Source organism: Nycticebus coucang, chromosome 10, assembly GCF_027406575.1.
Source record: "Nycticebus coucang isolate mNycCou1 chromosome 10, mNycCou1.pri, whole genome shotgun sequence".
NCBI classification, from domain to species: Eukaryota; Metazoa; Chordata; class Mammalia; order Primates; family Lorisidae; genus Nycticebus; species Nycticebus coucang.
Window position 1 is genome coordinate 51,643,247 of NC_069789.1, and position 14,333 is coordinate 51,657,579.

General features: G+C 42.5%; 1 protein-coding gene across 1 annotated transcript in view; it reads right to left on the reverse strand.

Annotated features, from left to right (window-relative positions):
• HHAT (hedgehog acyltransferase) overlaps nt 1–14,333 on the reverse strand; it is a 387,319-nt gene that overhangs the window by 236,233 nt on the left and 136,753 nt on the right. The window contains exon 7 of the mRNA XM_053607789.1: nt 2,030–2,180. Coding sequence (XP_053463764.1) covers nt 2,030–2,180 — 151 coding nt within the window. The remainder of the gene's footprint in view (nt 1–2,029; nt 2,181–14,333) is intronic.

The window sequence follows — 14,333 nt, forward strand, 5'->3', positions numbered from 1 at the left end:
TTATATGGAACTGAGGGTCTTTCTTGAACAAAAAGTAAAATAATTAAGGGACAAGAAGAAGCCATTCTGAGTGTGAAATATAGTCAATTGTTCTAAGTTGTCTCTCGTGACAATTGATGATCTGTATCTCTGGACAAGGAGCCAGGAGCTGGCATGGCTGCCTGGAATTTTATTATGCCAACACTGGAGAAAACTTTTAGGAGAATGTGCTTCCCAAGAAATGCATTGATACGAGCATTCACACTGAGTAGGCACAGGAAGCAGGCTGGCTTTGAACCAGACACTGGTGACAGGCTGGGTCTCAACACATTGACTCAGTAAATTTCCTTTTATGAGTAGGTCAAAAGTTAACAGAGCTATCCAACCAGGCTCCCTTTTAGAATAAATGTTATTCAAATAACATTTGAATAAAAAAACACTCCCTAGCCTTCTAGTTAGAGAGAGCTCCTTTATCAGTATTCCCCAATCTTGTCATTAAAACAGGGCAACCTATGGTATTTGGTGAAGTAATTAAGGACAAATCAAAGAAATTACTTAAAATTCCTTGCAGTAACCATATGAAATTTCTAACCCCAGAAGCAAACTGGACCAAACATAAAATGTGTTTAAAGTGGTTTAGATAGGCCAGGTGCAGTCCTCACGCCTGTAATCCTAGCACTGTGGGTGGACTGCTTGAGCTCAGAAGTTCGAGACTAGCCTAAGAAACAGCGAGACTGCATCTCTACTAAAAATAGAAAAACTAGCCAGGTGTCAAGGTAGGCGTCTGTAGTCCCAGCTACACAGGAGGCTGAGGCAAGGAGATTGCTTAAGCTCAAAAGTTTAAGTCTGCTGTGAGCACTGATGCACAGACTCTACCCAGGGTGACACAGTGAGACTGTCTCTCTCTCTCAAACACACACACAGGCTTAGATAAGTTCAGCATCTGTAATAAGTTACTATGTTAAACCAAGATGTTGAGCGCTATCCACCTGCTTGACTATCGATGTTAGATATGACAATAAGAATTCACTGAACTTCTCCCCACCTATGTCTTGGGGTTTCTGCCTACAAGGATGAAATATAAGAATGAACAAGTCCCAAGAATGAAGCAGCATGGCAGTTTTGAGCAGCACAGAGCTGAGGAGAGGCAAACAAGGTCCCTAGAGAGCAAAGCATCAGCAGGCGCAGAGTCCCATGGTGTGACGGTGCCAACCCTGTGGTTCTTCACTAGCTCTGCAATTACAAAAATAATCTTGTCATGTGTTAACACCCTGAAAGTGATAAGAAAAACACAACAGTGAGCAGGTGCACCTGAAAAACATCAATCAGAAATGGCAGGGGCCTAAGGAAACAAAGATTTGAGACTAACAATAAGTTTATGGGACAAAAATCAAGAATAGAAAGAAAATTCAGGAGAAAAAAAATCTGTCTATCCATGACCATTGAGTATAGAAATAAAATAGGCTTTAAAGTTAACCTTTATAACATTTGTAAACACCTGCTATGTGCCAGCTGCTCTAAATGCATTAGGCGATTGAATCTTCAAAGCAACTCTTGGAGATAGGTATTATCATCACTATTATTATTGTTTAAAAGATAAGAAAACTGAAACTTAGATTTAGTAAATTGCCCCAGATTTGAGAACTAGTAAATGGCAACACTGGCCTATGCTATTATCCTGAGTCTATTTTTCTTACTAGTCTCACCTATACTAAGGTATCATTTTCAAGAAAAACATCAATAGAAATAATCAATATAAATTAATACATGTAGTAGCATGCCCTAAGTTGGTAAGAAACCACTTCATACATAACCCTTTGTGTGCTGATACACAGACGTAGAGAGAAACTTTGTCTCACCTATGCAGTCTGATAATTGAGACAGGGCCAGAAACCATGGATGGTCATTTTGTAATTGTTAGGTGAAGAAATCAATGTGGCTTGAGTGAAGAGCAGAGAGAGGATAGTGACTAGACTCTTCAAAGTGGGTCCAGCCCTGGCTCCCTCCCACTGGATCCCCCCAAAGGATGTTAACAAACCAAGCGACTGACCTCCACATCCCAGTGAAACTGAACATGGTGCTCACGCAGCGAGGGAGGGGCGGTGGCTCGAGTCCGTCCAGGCGCATGAGCAGAGCTGGGATGCCAAAGAGCACCAGGTACTTGACATAGAAAAAGAGCACCTGGGCCAGCGCCAGTCCGCCTGCAAAGCAAAGGCCTGGTCAGACACACAGGCATAGGTGAGCAGGCCAGAGAGACCAGCCCCCAGGCAGCTGATCCATCTGCCAGCTTCTTCTCCCACTACGCCCTCCCTTTGACTCACACATAAGAGTGTCCCACGTTGGTTTTAGTTAATGAAATTTTTGCACTAACAAATATTGAAATCTCATTATTGGGACAGGAAACAGGCTCCTTTAGTAGTTATGCTTTTACAGAGACCAGGAAAGGAAGTGCTCCCCCAAACATATTGCCTTAAAAAAAACTCTTAGAAAAAAGGAAAATCCCTCACAAATCTTTTCACAACCTACATGAGTTCATACCTACTAGGCTAGCTAGAATCAAAAATCAGAACAAGTGTCTGGTGGTGATATGGAGAAACTGGAACCAACGCACACTGCTGGTAAGAAGGTAAAATGATGCGACTGCTTTAGAAAACAGTCTGATAGTTCCTCAAATGAGTCAACTGTTACCACATGACTTGGCAACTCCACTCCCAGGTATATAACCCGATGAATGAAAACATGTTCACACAAAATCTTGTACCCTGACATTCATAGAAGCATCATTCACAATAGCCAAATAGTGGAAGCAACCTATGGCCCTCCACAGATGACTGGATAAACATATTGTGGTATACAGACAATGGAGTATTATTCGGTTGTAAAAAGGATTGAAGTCGTGGTATGTGCTATAACACGGAAGTACTTTGAAAACACCAGACTGAGCACAGTAAGCCAGTGACAAAAGGCCACATATTACATGATTCCATTCATACAAAAGCCTGGAACAGGGAACTCGATGGAGACAGAAAGTAGATTAGTGGCTGCTTGGGGAGGAGGGCAGCTAAAAGGTAGGGTTTCTTTTCAAGGTGATGAAAATATTAAATTGGTGGTGATGATAGGTGAATCATATCTATGAAGACACTAAAGCCACTGACTGTACTTTCTACATGGGTGAGTAGTCTGGTATATGAACTATGTCCCAATAAAGCTGTTTAAAAAATACCTACATGAGAGCTCCATGCCACAGCAGCCTCTTGGCCTGAGTCATGTCTTGCCATAGGGGTAGGAACTCAGGATGACACAGGCACTGTGTGTGATGCCGGGATGAAGACAAGCACAATGACCCCCAACCAGGCCTCACCTGTTCCCTCTGGGAGTGACCCACTTCCCCAGCTGAGATTCAAGACGCTCTACTGACTCTCACTTCCCTCAGGCCTCTACAACTGGGTTACCATTTATGGCCTTATGCTCCATAGTGAGTAGCTGCTTCTACCTCTGTCTGCAGATGGGGAGGGCCCAGGCTCCTTGCCAAGGGGGCACCACAGACCTGGCCTCCACAGTAGGGTGAGGAGGTGGTGAGTCCACCAGCGCAGTGCCACAAGGAGAAGGCTAAAGGCAAAGCAGAGGAGGAAGCCTGGGAGACGACCAGCAGCCGTATGCTGCCCGACCTCCAGACCACCTTCCCGAGCGTGCAGGGAAACACTGCAGAACCTGTCAGCTCAGCGGACCAGGCTACCTTCAAGGACATTATGAAGGAAATAACTAAGCCTTGAAGAAGTACTAGCAGAAAATGTTACTGTCTGACCTTCTCGATACTACACAAGAATCTTTGAAAGAATGTCACTACTATGCAGTATGTGGCTGTGAATGGCAACCTGGGGCCAGAAGAAACATACATCCATTTTCTGAATGTACACTGTGGGTAATAGCAGATGGTGGGGCAAATGTGAAAGCCACATACACTACAACAAGAAAAGCCCAGGAACTGCAGGGCCTGGGTCCTTCAAACTTTTAGAAACCAGATGACTGTCATACTTCCCGGAAGGCCTGAGTATAAACTTTCCACATTCTTTTTTTGTGTGTGTGTGGTTTTTGGCCGGGGCTGGGTTTGAACACCCCACCTCCGGCATATGGGACCAGCGCCCTACTCCTTGAGCCACAGGCACCGCCCAACTTTCCACATTCTTGAATGTGTTTGATAAGAGTCAGGGAAAATTTTGGAGTTGTGTTTATGTGTACACACACTCATACACACATTCATCAAGAAGTGAAATATATAAGTAGTGGTGGAGCATATGACCACGGTGAAGAAATTAGTTCCATTGGCTGAGACAGCCCTCGGGTGGCGGCAAAGGGGTCTCTAAAATGGTCCAAAGTGAATTACCAGGCTCCAGTCAGAAAGCTTCCAGAGGTAGAGACAGCAGGACACACATAAGGATGGCTGAAGGGCACAATGCTTCCCAAGCAGAATATGCTCAGCCTGAAGAACTGAAGGTGTCCAAGGATGTATGGAAGGCTGTGCATGGTTAAGGCAATCCCAAGCTCAAGCTCTCACATCTATGAAGCATCACTGACTTCTACTCCTTTTTACCAGCATGCCAGATCAGGAAGAATGGGTTGCTTCATGTCTCAAGAACTGCCTTTATTTTTGACACTATTTTCATATAGTTGTCATATCCAAGATATGAATTAAAATCTGTAGCTGAGTCTACATTTCTATGACTTACATTTATTTGCACAAAATCTTCACCATTTGTTAGTACTTTCATATAGAACTGAGCTAAAGGATTTATTTTGAATAGATATGTAATATAACCCTATAGCTAAATCTAAGTGAAGATAAAGCAATTGGATTTTTTTCTTTCTTTACAGATGGAAAGCAGAAGAGGCCACACATTTATCAATATGTAACAAGCACTCTATTTACCTGTTACTGAATATTTCTTATGGATTAAGATACAAAAGCCTTAAATATATTTTTCCCTAAAATTTTAATAAGCTGTTTCACAAGCTTATAGGAAAAAAGACAATGGTTTTTAAAGCATTGTAATTTTAATTTCTATGTTAATTTGTTTTAATTGTGTTTGCATGTGTGGGTTTAATTATTCTGCTGTCTTACTGTTTTCATTATCCCTATGAAAGATGCATGGCTCATTCTTCATTCCCCTTGACCTAAAATTAGTCTTTCCCTTGTAAGATTTTGTCCAAGGTTTCAGGGTTGACCCTGAAGACTTCACTACATTCTCTCAGAAATACACTAAGCAAGAATGCAGCCTAAGAATATAAATGACTCTACTCTGAAAATTATTTGACATACATAAATTGAACTAGCTTTCATCATGTTCAAAACAAAAAAATTTACTATTTCTCAATACTTTAAAAAATGTTGCTGGGCTTATATTTAAAAGATGCTTTAATTAGCAAAAATTATAATTGGTTTTACCTAAGCTCACCTCTTCTCCCCCAAAAGCCATACATGAGTCCACACATTACACTCTTCCTTTTGACATTCATTCACTCAACAACATATTAAAAAAAAAAAAAATGCATGACCACAGCAAGTCCCCAAGTTACAAACATCTGATTTACATACAACTCACACTTACGAATCAAGATAATAGGTAAATGCCCCTGCTCCAACTTACATATAAATTCCACTTGAGAACAAACCTATAGAACCTATCTTGTTCATAACGCAGGGACTGCCTAGACTAGAATTACTAGTGATGTACTATGACGCACAGACTAGAGGTCAAATCAAGCGGGACTCAGCCCTTGGGGGGCTCATCATCAATTCCATCACCATCTCCTTTATCCCTCCTTTTGCCACATGGTGTTTCCTTCTACGTTTGTGTCCGATCCGTCTCTCTCTTCTTGGCAAAATCCTACTTATCCATAAGATCCCAGCTCAACTATAGTCTTGTATTACTCATTTAATATACAGCTACCAAGCACCAACTCCTCAGCAGGCACTGAGAAATACAGTAGTGAATGCAGGGGCATGTCTGCTCTTACAGAGTATTACAGTCTGTTAAAAGAGATAGGAAAAGAGCATAAATCAGGGGCGGGAATTAAAACTCACACCACTAGGACAGGACACCAACATGAACATAGTGTCTCAGACACCATTCATTTTACATTTAACAAATGTCCCTTGAGTATTTTTGTACCAAACATGGTTCTAGGTACTTACTGTCAGTGGGGACTCCTGCTTTCGTGAGGCTTACATCCTAGCAAGAATCAACAAAAAATAGACCGAAAAATCAATTATAAATTAATACTAAGTTCGTAAGTATAGCAGAGTGTATTTCTCAACAATAGCTACAACTGCACCTTCCACCCCACACGTTCTTCTGGAATGTGGCCTTGCAATTCTCCCTTCGAAAGTAAATCTGTGCAGATACAAGAATTAGATACAGAAGTGATGACGTTCCAATTCCATGTGGAGGCTGCCATTTTCCTGTACCTTCTACTTCCTGCCCCTTGGAATGCTCATTCATGGGACACTCCCTCTTAGAACCCCAGTTGTCATATTGGGAGAAGCCCAAGCCACACAGAGAGGCCACATGAAGATGTCCTGTAGACAACACCAGCTGAGCTCCCAGCTAACAGCCAGCCTCAAGTGCCAGCCATCTGAGGAGCCCATTTGGATGTCCTGCCCAGCCAAGCCTTTAGAAGACTGCAGCAGCCCCTACAGCCCCAACCATGAGCTACCCAACCAAGACCAGTCAACCAACAGAACAGTGAGAGAGAGGAAATCATTATACTAAGCTATTAAGTTTTAGGATGGTTCTTCAACAACAGCCAACTGGGACAGAGGACAATAAATGCAACGGAAAAGACAAAACTGTTTACAATAGGGTGAGGGAGCTCAGAAGTGCTAAGATGGTAGATGCTGCTGTTTATTTCTCTTATTTTATCCTTTCAGGTATTTTTTATTTATTTTTTCTTTCTAGTGAAAGTGGAAACCCTCTCCTACTAGGAGGTGGGGCAGAACTGCTTCCCGATGCTGCTATTTTTGGAAGGGGAGTCAGGGTAGTCTTCACTGAGATGAGGACATTTAGGCAACAACTTGAAGAGGGTGAGGGGGTCAGCTGTGCAGCCACCCTGCTCCTTCCCTGTGCCACAATACTTGTTCTTGTGATCTGCTTTGCACTTATCACATCAGACCATACTTGTACACATGAGTGCCCATCCTACCAGACCGCAGGCTCCTTACAATTAGGAATGATGTCATACTTCCAGTATTCCCAGCACCTAGTATCTGGTATACAGTTGATGTTTGATGAATGTTTCCTTAACAAGTGACAGAATTAATAATTCACCTTATACTGCAATTGGAATACTATTTTGTATCATGGTATTTCTGAGAAGTATATTGATAGTGTATAATCAGCTCTGAGGATTAAGTCGCTACTCAAGTTCAGACCTGCCATCAAATGAAAGAGTCTTCTATGGGTTGGGGACCTTGTATTTCCAGTATCAAGAACATTGGAGAGATGGGGAGAAGTGGAAAAAGAAAGAGAAGTCCTAGCACTATATTAAAGTTACTTAATACATGGTTAATTCTGCCTATCAACAGGCCATCTCCACTGAAGTGCTTTGAACTCAACTTGCCAAAAAACAGAATATAGCTTTCTCCCCTGCCCTCAAAACTAGAAACAAGACCCAATGCTAGGTACCTACAGTCCTAGCAACTTGGGAAGCTGAAGGAGCCTCCACTTGATCCAGGAGTTCAAGGCCAACATCTCAAAAACAAAAACAAAAAAATCTAGGAACAAAGCTTACTTTCCTAACAGAAGATGAATTCATAGAATTCTACAAAGAGTTCTAGGAGAATGAGGACTGAGAAAAGGATCCAACTAAGCTCCCTGGAGTTTAGTCCTTCCCAGACTGACACACCTACCTACCCAGCCCTCCTTTCTGTCCATTTAATTTCACCCCACAATAATTTTAATTGATATAAAATAGGTAGTGATTGGCTCCCACTTGGCTTATCATATCCTCTCAGCTCTAGTTCTCAAGTAACTACAGAGCTCACACTCAGGAGTGGATGAGTGGAAAGAGAAGGCCCCATCCATTCTTCCTGCCCTCACTGGGCTACTCACTTTATCCAATTATCCCCTTCATTTTCTCTTTGATCAACGAATTCTTCGGCTTCTCAAAACTCTACCTCTCTTCAAGACCCCATCTAAATGCCCCTGATAAAATATTAGCAGTCACATGCTACCTTGCAAGTACATGTTCCAGCTTTCTTTGAAGTCCAGTCATCTGTAAACTCTGTAGGGCAGAGACCATGGCTGTCTTCTTCACCTGCTCCTCTTTAGCACCCAGCAGCATGCGTGGCATAGTGGATATGAACAATGGGCATCTGCTGACTGAATGGACCAAATGAATAAATGCACCTTTACATATACTATCCCACTGTTAAGGTTGACACAGCTCTGTGCCACAAGTATTGCTCCCATATATCAGATGAAAAAGCAAAGATTTATAAGGATTAAGTGACCTTCACAAGTCCCAGGGTTAATCAACAGTTGGGACTTTACCTCAGGTCTGTTGGCTCCAAAATCAATGGCATCTTTCCCCTCCAAATGTTATGCTTTCAAAAGTGACTCTCTCTATATATACATAAATGTGTAAGTTTTTATTTCTTTGACAAACAAGGTTATTTTATATACTTTTTTTATTAAGTCATATACACACAGATCATGAATACATTTATAATTTCAATTCTATTATCCTATTATCTATATCATTGCATGAAGAAGTAGCATTAACATTTCTATTACTCACTACCTTGTAGGTATTTTTATACTTGCTTATATTGTCTACCAGATTACAGGATGCTCAAAGCCCACCCCCCACAAGGCTGAACATCAGCATCTCCAAGGAGCAGGTGCCTGTCCAGTGAATGCTGAATAATCAGAGACGATGATTACCCTAGTGTCTGAGTTGCATTAGATCACCTTTGGAATTGTTAGTTCTCCCACATATTTGGACAACCCAGCCAACTGCCTCATGAAAAACCTCCAAGGGCCATAAAAAGGGTCAGGTTGTATCTTATTTCAGAGTTGGCAAGGATTGGAGAGAGAGACCCTCAGCTCTGCCGACTAGCTCTGCACTGCCGTCTTTGCATGTCTGATCCTTGCCTTCGTGAAACTCACAGCAAGTGTGAGCCACTGGTTCCAGCTTCATTTACCTTCAGAGAGCGTGTTACCTCTGCACTTTGGCATCTGTCCACACGAGCCTGGCCATCCTGGCTGACCCCCACACTCTCGTCTTCAGCATTTCCTCAGCTCCTGCCTCTATCCATCGCCTGATCTCTCATCTGGACCTTCTCTGCTCCCAGGAAATGAGCCCAGTCACTTTCACCTTGTCCACCTCTAACTTACTCCAGACTTTGCGTAACTGCTTCTTCATGATTAAGGTCATTCAGATTCAGAAAGCTTGGGGGTTGTTTTTTATAAGTCTATTCTCATAAAAGGTTCTTTGTAGGAACCTCTCATATATAAGACTTGGGGTAAGTACTAGAAGCATAAAGCTTAAGAAAGAAGAGCACAGACTAGGCACCACAACATAAGGTGAAAGGACCATGACAGAGACACGGAGATTTTCCCTTCAGCTGGGGGTGAAGGGAAGACAAGGAGCTGATGTCCGAGCATGGTCAACACCAGCAGTAAGAGTCATCATGATATTCACAGGTCCTGTAGAGACACCTAAGACGACTTGTCTCACAGGAGGAGGACAGGGAACAGTGGCAAGCAAACAGAGAGTCAGTAAATGTGGCTGGGCGAGGGCAGCAAGGTAATGGGCAGAACTGAAGAGTCTCCACCAAGTGCCCTGAACAAAGGCACTCACGTCCAGGAGGGAAGAGCCGCACGCTGCTCATCACCCACAGTGATGCCTCTGGGAAGGCAGTCTAGCCAGAAGGGCCAAAGAGGTAAAAGGAATTCAGTCATTTCTAGTCATTGAATTCTGGAAATAAATGACTATAGCAATAACAAACCCCATGGAGCTGGAAGAGTAACCACCTGCTGAAAGGGAAACAGGCTGGGCCTTGGGAGTTCAGAGTCATCTACTACAAGATCCCAAGCTCAATCTCCAAGGTAAACACCTACATGTGTGGGTCTGTGTCACAAAATTCCTACTCACATGCAGTAACAATATGCTCCAAACCACTGTCGTTATCTGTTGACAGCAAGGCACCCCACGTCTGGGAGCTGAGCCTCTGGTACTCAAAAAGATGGAGGTCCCAGGCTGCACCTGCCCCTGTGCATTCACAGCAGGGGTTCTGAGGCTGCTTCTTGGAAATGTAAGCACTGAGCACACACAGTAAAACCAAACCAAGGTGTCCAAGGGAGAAAAAAGGAGTGAGTCAAAGAGGCTAGAGGAACAGTAACCAAAGCCCGCATCTGGAAATGATCAAAGCGGGCAGTTGGTAAATGAAGTAAAAACAGACTCGAGTTGGTTCGGGAGTGACCTTGGGGACATAAAACTCTGGCTGCATAAGGTATAAAATAAGACAAAGAGGCCAGGCTGTGGTTCTCAGGTGGGTCTCCAGGCCAGGAGGGACAGCAGCCCAGCAGGAGGAGATAAAGCAACACCCAGAGCTTCCCACTGGGAGCTGCCTCCCGTCTCCTCACAACACATCCTTCACATGTGGCTTCTCAGTTCCATTTTGTGTCCCAGAATCTTATTATTAACCCCAGCCAGGCATAGTGGCTCACATCTGTAATCCTAGCACTCTGGGAGGCTGAGGCAGGAAGATCCCTTGAGTTCAGGAGTTTGAAACCAACCTGAGCAAAAATGAGACTCCATCTCTACTAAAAATAGAAAAATAAGCCAGGCATGGTGACACCTGCCTGCAGTCCCAGCTACCTGGGAGGTGGAAGCAGGAGGATCACCTGAGCTCAGGAGTTTGATTGAGACTAGCCTGAGCAAGAATGAGACTCCATCTCTACTAAAAATAGAAAAACAAGCCAGGCATGGTGATGCCTCCCAGCTACTCGGGAGGCTGAGGGAGAAGGTGACTTGAGCCCCAGAGTTTGAGGATGCTATGAGCTAGGCTGACACCATAGCACTCTGCTCAGAGCAACGAGACTCTGCCTTTAAAAAGAAACAAAAAATTACTAACACCTTTGTAAAACAATAGCCACACAAGCAGTAGAAGTGTAAAGAATGTATAATAATATATAATAAGATAGTGGTTACCATTTACGGGGAGGGTGGGAAATACAATCAGGAGGTTCCCAAGGGGCTGCAGTTATGTTGGCAATACTTTATTTCTCAGACTAAGGGATAGATAAACAAGAATTCACCGTATTTCCTTCCTTCCGCCCTCCCTGTCTTCCTTCCCAGGCACATGTTCTTGCTCTATTGCCTAGGCTGGAGTACAGTGGCACATTCACAGGTCTCTGCAACTCTGAGCTCCTGAACTTCAGAGGCTGAGGCAGGAGGATCCCCTAAGTAGCTAGTACTAGAAGTGCATACCACACCACATATGGCTTTTTTTTTTTTTTTTTTTTTTTGTAGAGATAGGGTCTCACTATGTTGCCTAAACTGGTTTCAAACTCCTGGCCTCCAGTGATCCTCCCACATTGGCCTCCTAAAGTGTGTAACACTGTGCCTAGCCACTATATTTTATGACTTTTTATATGTCTCAAGTATATGTGTATGTAAGATACCTAGTTTAGTGGTCTGGCGGAGTTCGCCAACAACTGAGTTTCTAAGCATGTTATAGCCTGACAACAGCTACCGACTATGAAGTATTTATTGTCTCTATATGCCAAGCAGTATGTATTACCACTCTTAATTCTCAAAAATGTAACTTTCTAGAGTAAATACTATTATTACCTCTATTTTACAGATGGGAACATGGGAATGTGGACACAGAAAGGTCACACAATTTGCCTCATATCATACATTAGTAATCAGCAGAGTGAACTTGAATCTGGGTCTGCCACCTCAAAGTCACCACACTTACAGGATTCACATACAACACTGAGGCCAGGCATGGAACAGAGTCCATGTGAAACAGATCAGGGAGCTATTAAAGGGAGCTAAGGGAAGCTATTTCAAGCATCAAAAAAGCAAGCACACACCTCTTGGGGGCGGGACAGAATCATAAGAGAGACTCTAACAAATGCAAACATTGTGACTTAATTCTTTGCACCCTCAAATTAATCTGAAACAATAAAAAAGAAAACACAGAAAAAGAATGCTAAAGGTCCTCAGAAAATCTTGCCTCAAGGAGCAAACTGTGAGTAAAGGTACCTGAGAGATGAATGAGGCGGTGTGCATTGTGGTGAGCAACAGGGAACAGATTTGCTCTGAGTTGTTTCAAGCTACGGCCAAGTCAAAGAAAAGGGGGCATATAAGAGAAGACTTCCTCCACTACAAAGGGCAGGTGATGTGAATGAACAACAGGGACAGACAGGCACTCAGTATTCAGTGTGCTAAGGACCAACATATTCAGAAAGCCTTTCAGCTGCACCTAGAGAGTGATTCTGGTCAAAGTCAGACAGTCAATTCCAAAAGGGCTTCAACAGCTGACCTGTCGCCTTGCCGCCTGTCTTCCCTAAGTGAGCGGTGCCAGCAATCAGCAGAAAGGGCTCTGTGCTGGGCAAGCCTGAACTAAATTCCTCCCAGGATTTGTTACTTCTCTTCACACTACCTCTAACATCAGACTGATCCTCTCCAGGATCAGTGATTATTAACTCAGAAACCCAAAGGAAAGTTTACTTTCTAAAATACTTAATTTTTGAACATATTAGACATGGAAAAATCTAGTTCTAGAAACTTTTTTCCTCCCAAGGAGCAGCGAAGTGCCTCTCTTCAAAGAAAGGGTGTGTTGCTAGGGAAAAAAAAAAATTTACCTAGGTAACCTATTAAATCCCATTTTCCCATCCCCTTTAATTATAAATTTTACAGAAATGGTTGTAAGCCACATGTCACACATAAGATCAAAATTATAATTGCCTAATTAAAACTTTTAAAAATATCTTTAAATATACCAAGGTGTTCTAGAAATATTTTTAAATGGAAGATGAATGGGAAAAAAAATCTTTTAAAAAACACCTAAACGCAGCAGTAAAGCAGATGTGCTGAATTAAGAGTTTGTCCAAGTCAAAGGCCTTCTCTACCACCACCTGACATCAGCCTGTACTTGATTCACAAAATGCCAGGGAAGAACACTCCACAAGGCAAAAGCAAAGTAATGCTACACACACACTATTCAAGACATGAGGAAATGATGTCAGACTAGGAGGAGCTTTACAGCAGGCAAATGGTCTGAAAATTCTGAAAAGCAAATTGTCAGGTCGAGTCTATGGCTCACTTTGCTTAGGGCCTAGGAGAAGTGCTCTATACAATCTCTGTGCAGAAAGAAATGGAAATTAACTACTAATTCAAGGAATCTACTGCAAATCCTTTAAAAAGCAAAGAATACCTTTAGAAAGCAAATAATTACCTCCCCGAAGTATCCAGCAAATTCAATTTGCATATGTCAACTTGGTTTAAAAGAAAAACACAGTATCTAAGAAGTTATCTGTACACCAGTTACCTGGGCACATAATGAGTCAGGTAAAGATCAGCAAGATCTCAGTATTCTAAGGGACAGTGGGGGCACAGGGGGATGGAAGAAAGGAATAGCTGGTGTTTTAAGTAACTGCCATGCAACCCTTTATATAATGCCACATCAAGCAGGCATCTCTTCCATTCTGCAAGCATGCACCATGAAATTATCTTCACACCACACAGAATATCTGTAATTGAACAGTCAAGTTCCACAGGAGTAATTCCCAGAGTAGCTTTGGGTTCACACCGCATTAATTTTGAATAACCCCAAGTTCTAACCCAAGGAGAGAATTTATAAAAGTTAATGGTTTTCTGCTGTATCCTAACAAACCTTGCGCCTCAAAAGGGTGGAAAAAGAAATATTAAGTTAGCTGATAAATTTTGTGTCCCCAGTTTTCAAAACCAAATAGCAGATGCCAAATGTCTTATCCCTTTCCCCGCCCTGGGATGTAGTAGAATGAGAAAAGCAAATGGATGACTTTGTTAGCATTTCATTACCATTTAGAAAGGTGCACAGACATGATTTCAACAACAGCTGGTGCTTAAACACTGAGCTAACCCTCCCGCCCCCACTACCTACAATTAGGAGATAGGTTTCTAAACTCCATGTTGAGGCATTCAAAAGGGACTCTAATGTACGTTTCGTGAAGCTTTATTATACCTTCTTATCAGGTAAGAACAACTTATTTCAATCATTTTCACCTTTCCACTCCTCACTCTCAAATCCCTTGTCAAAGTTTGCTTTTCTTCCCATAAACTCATATACCTGGATTTAC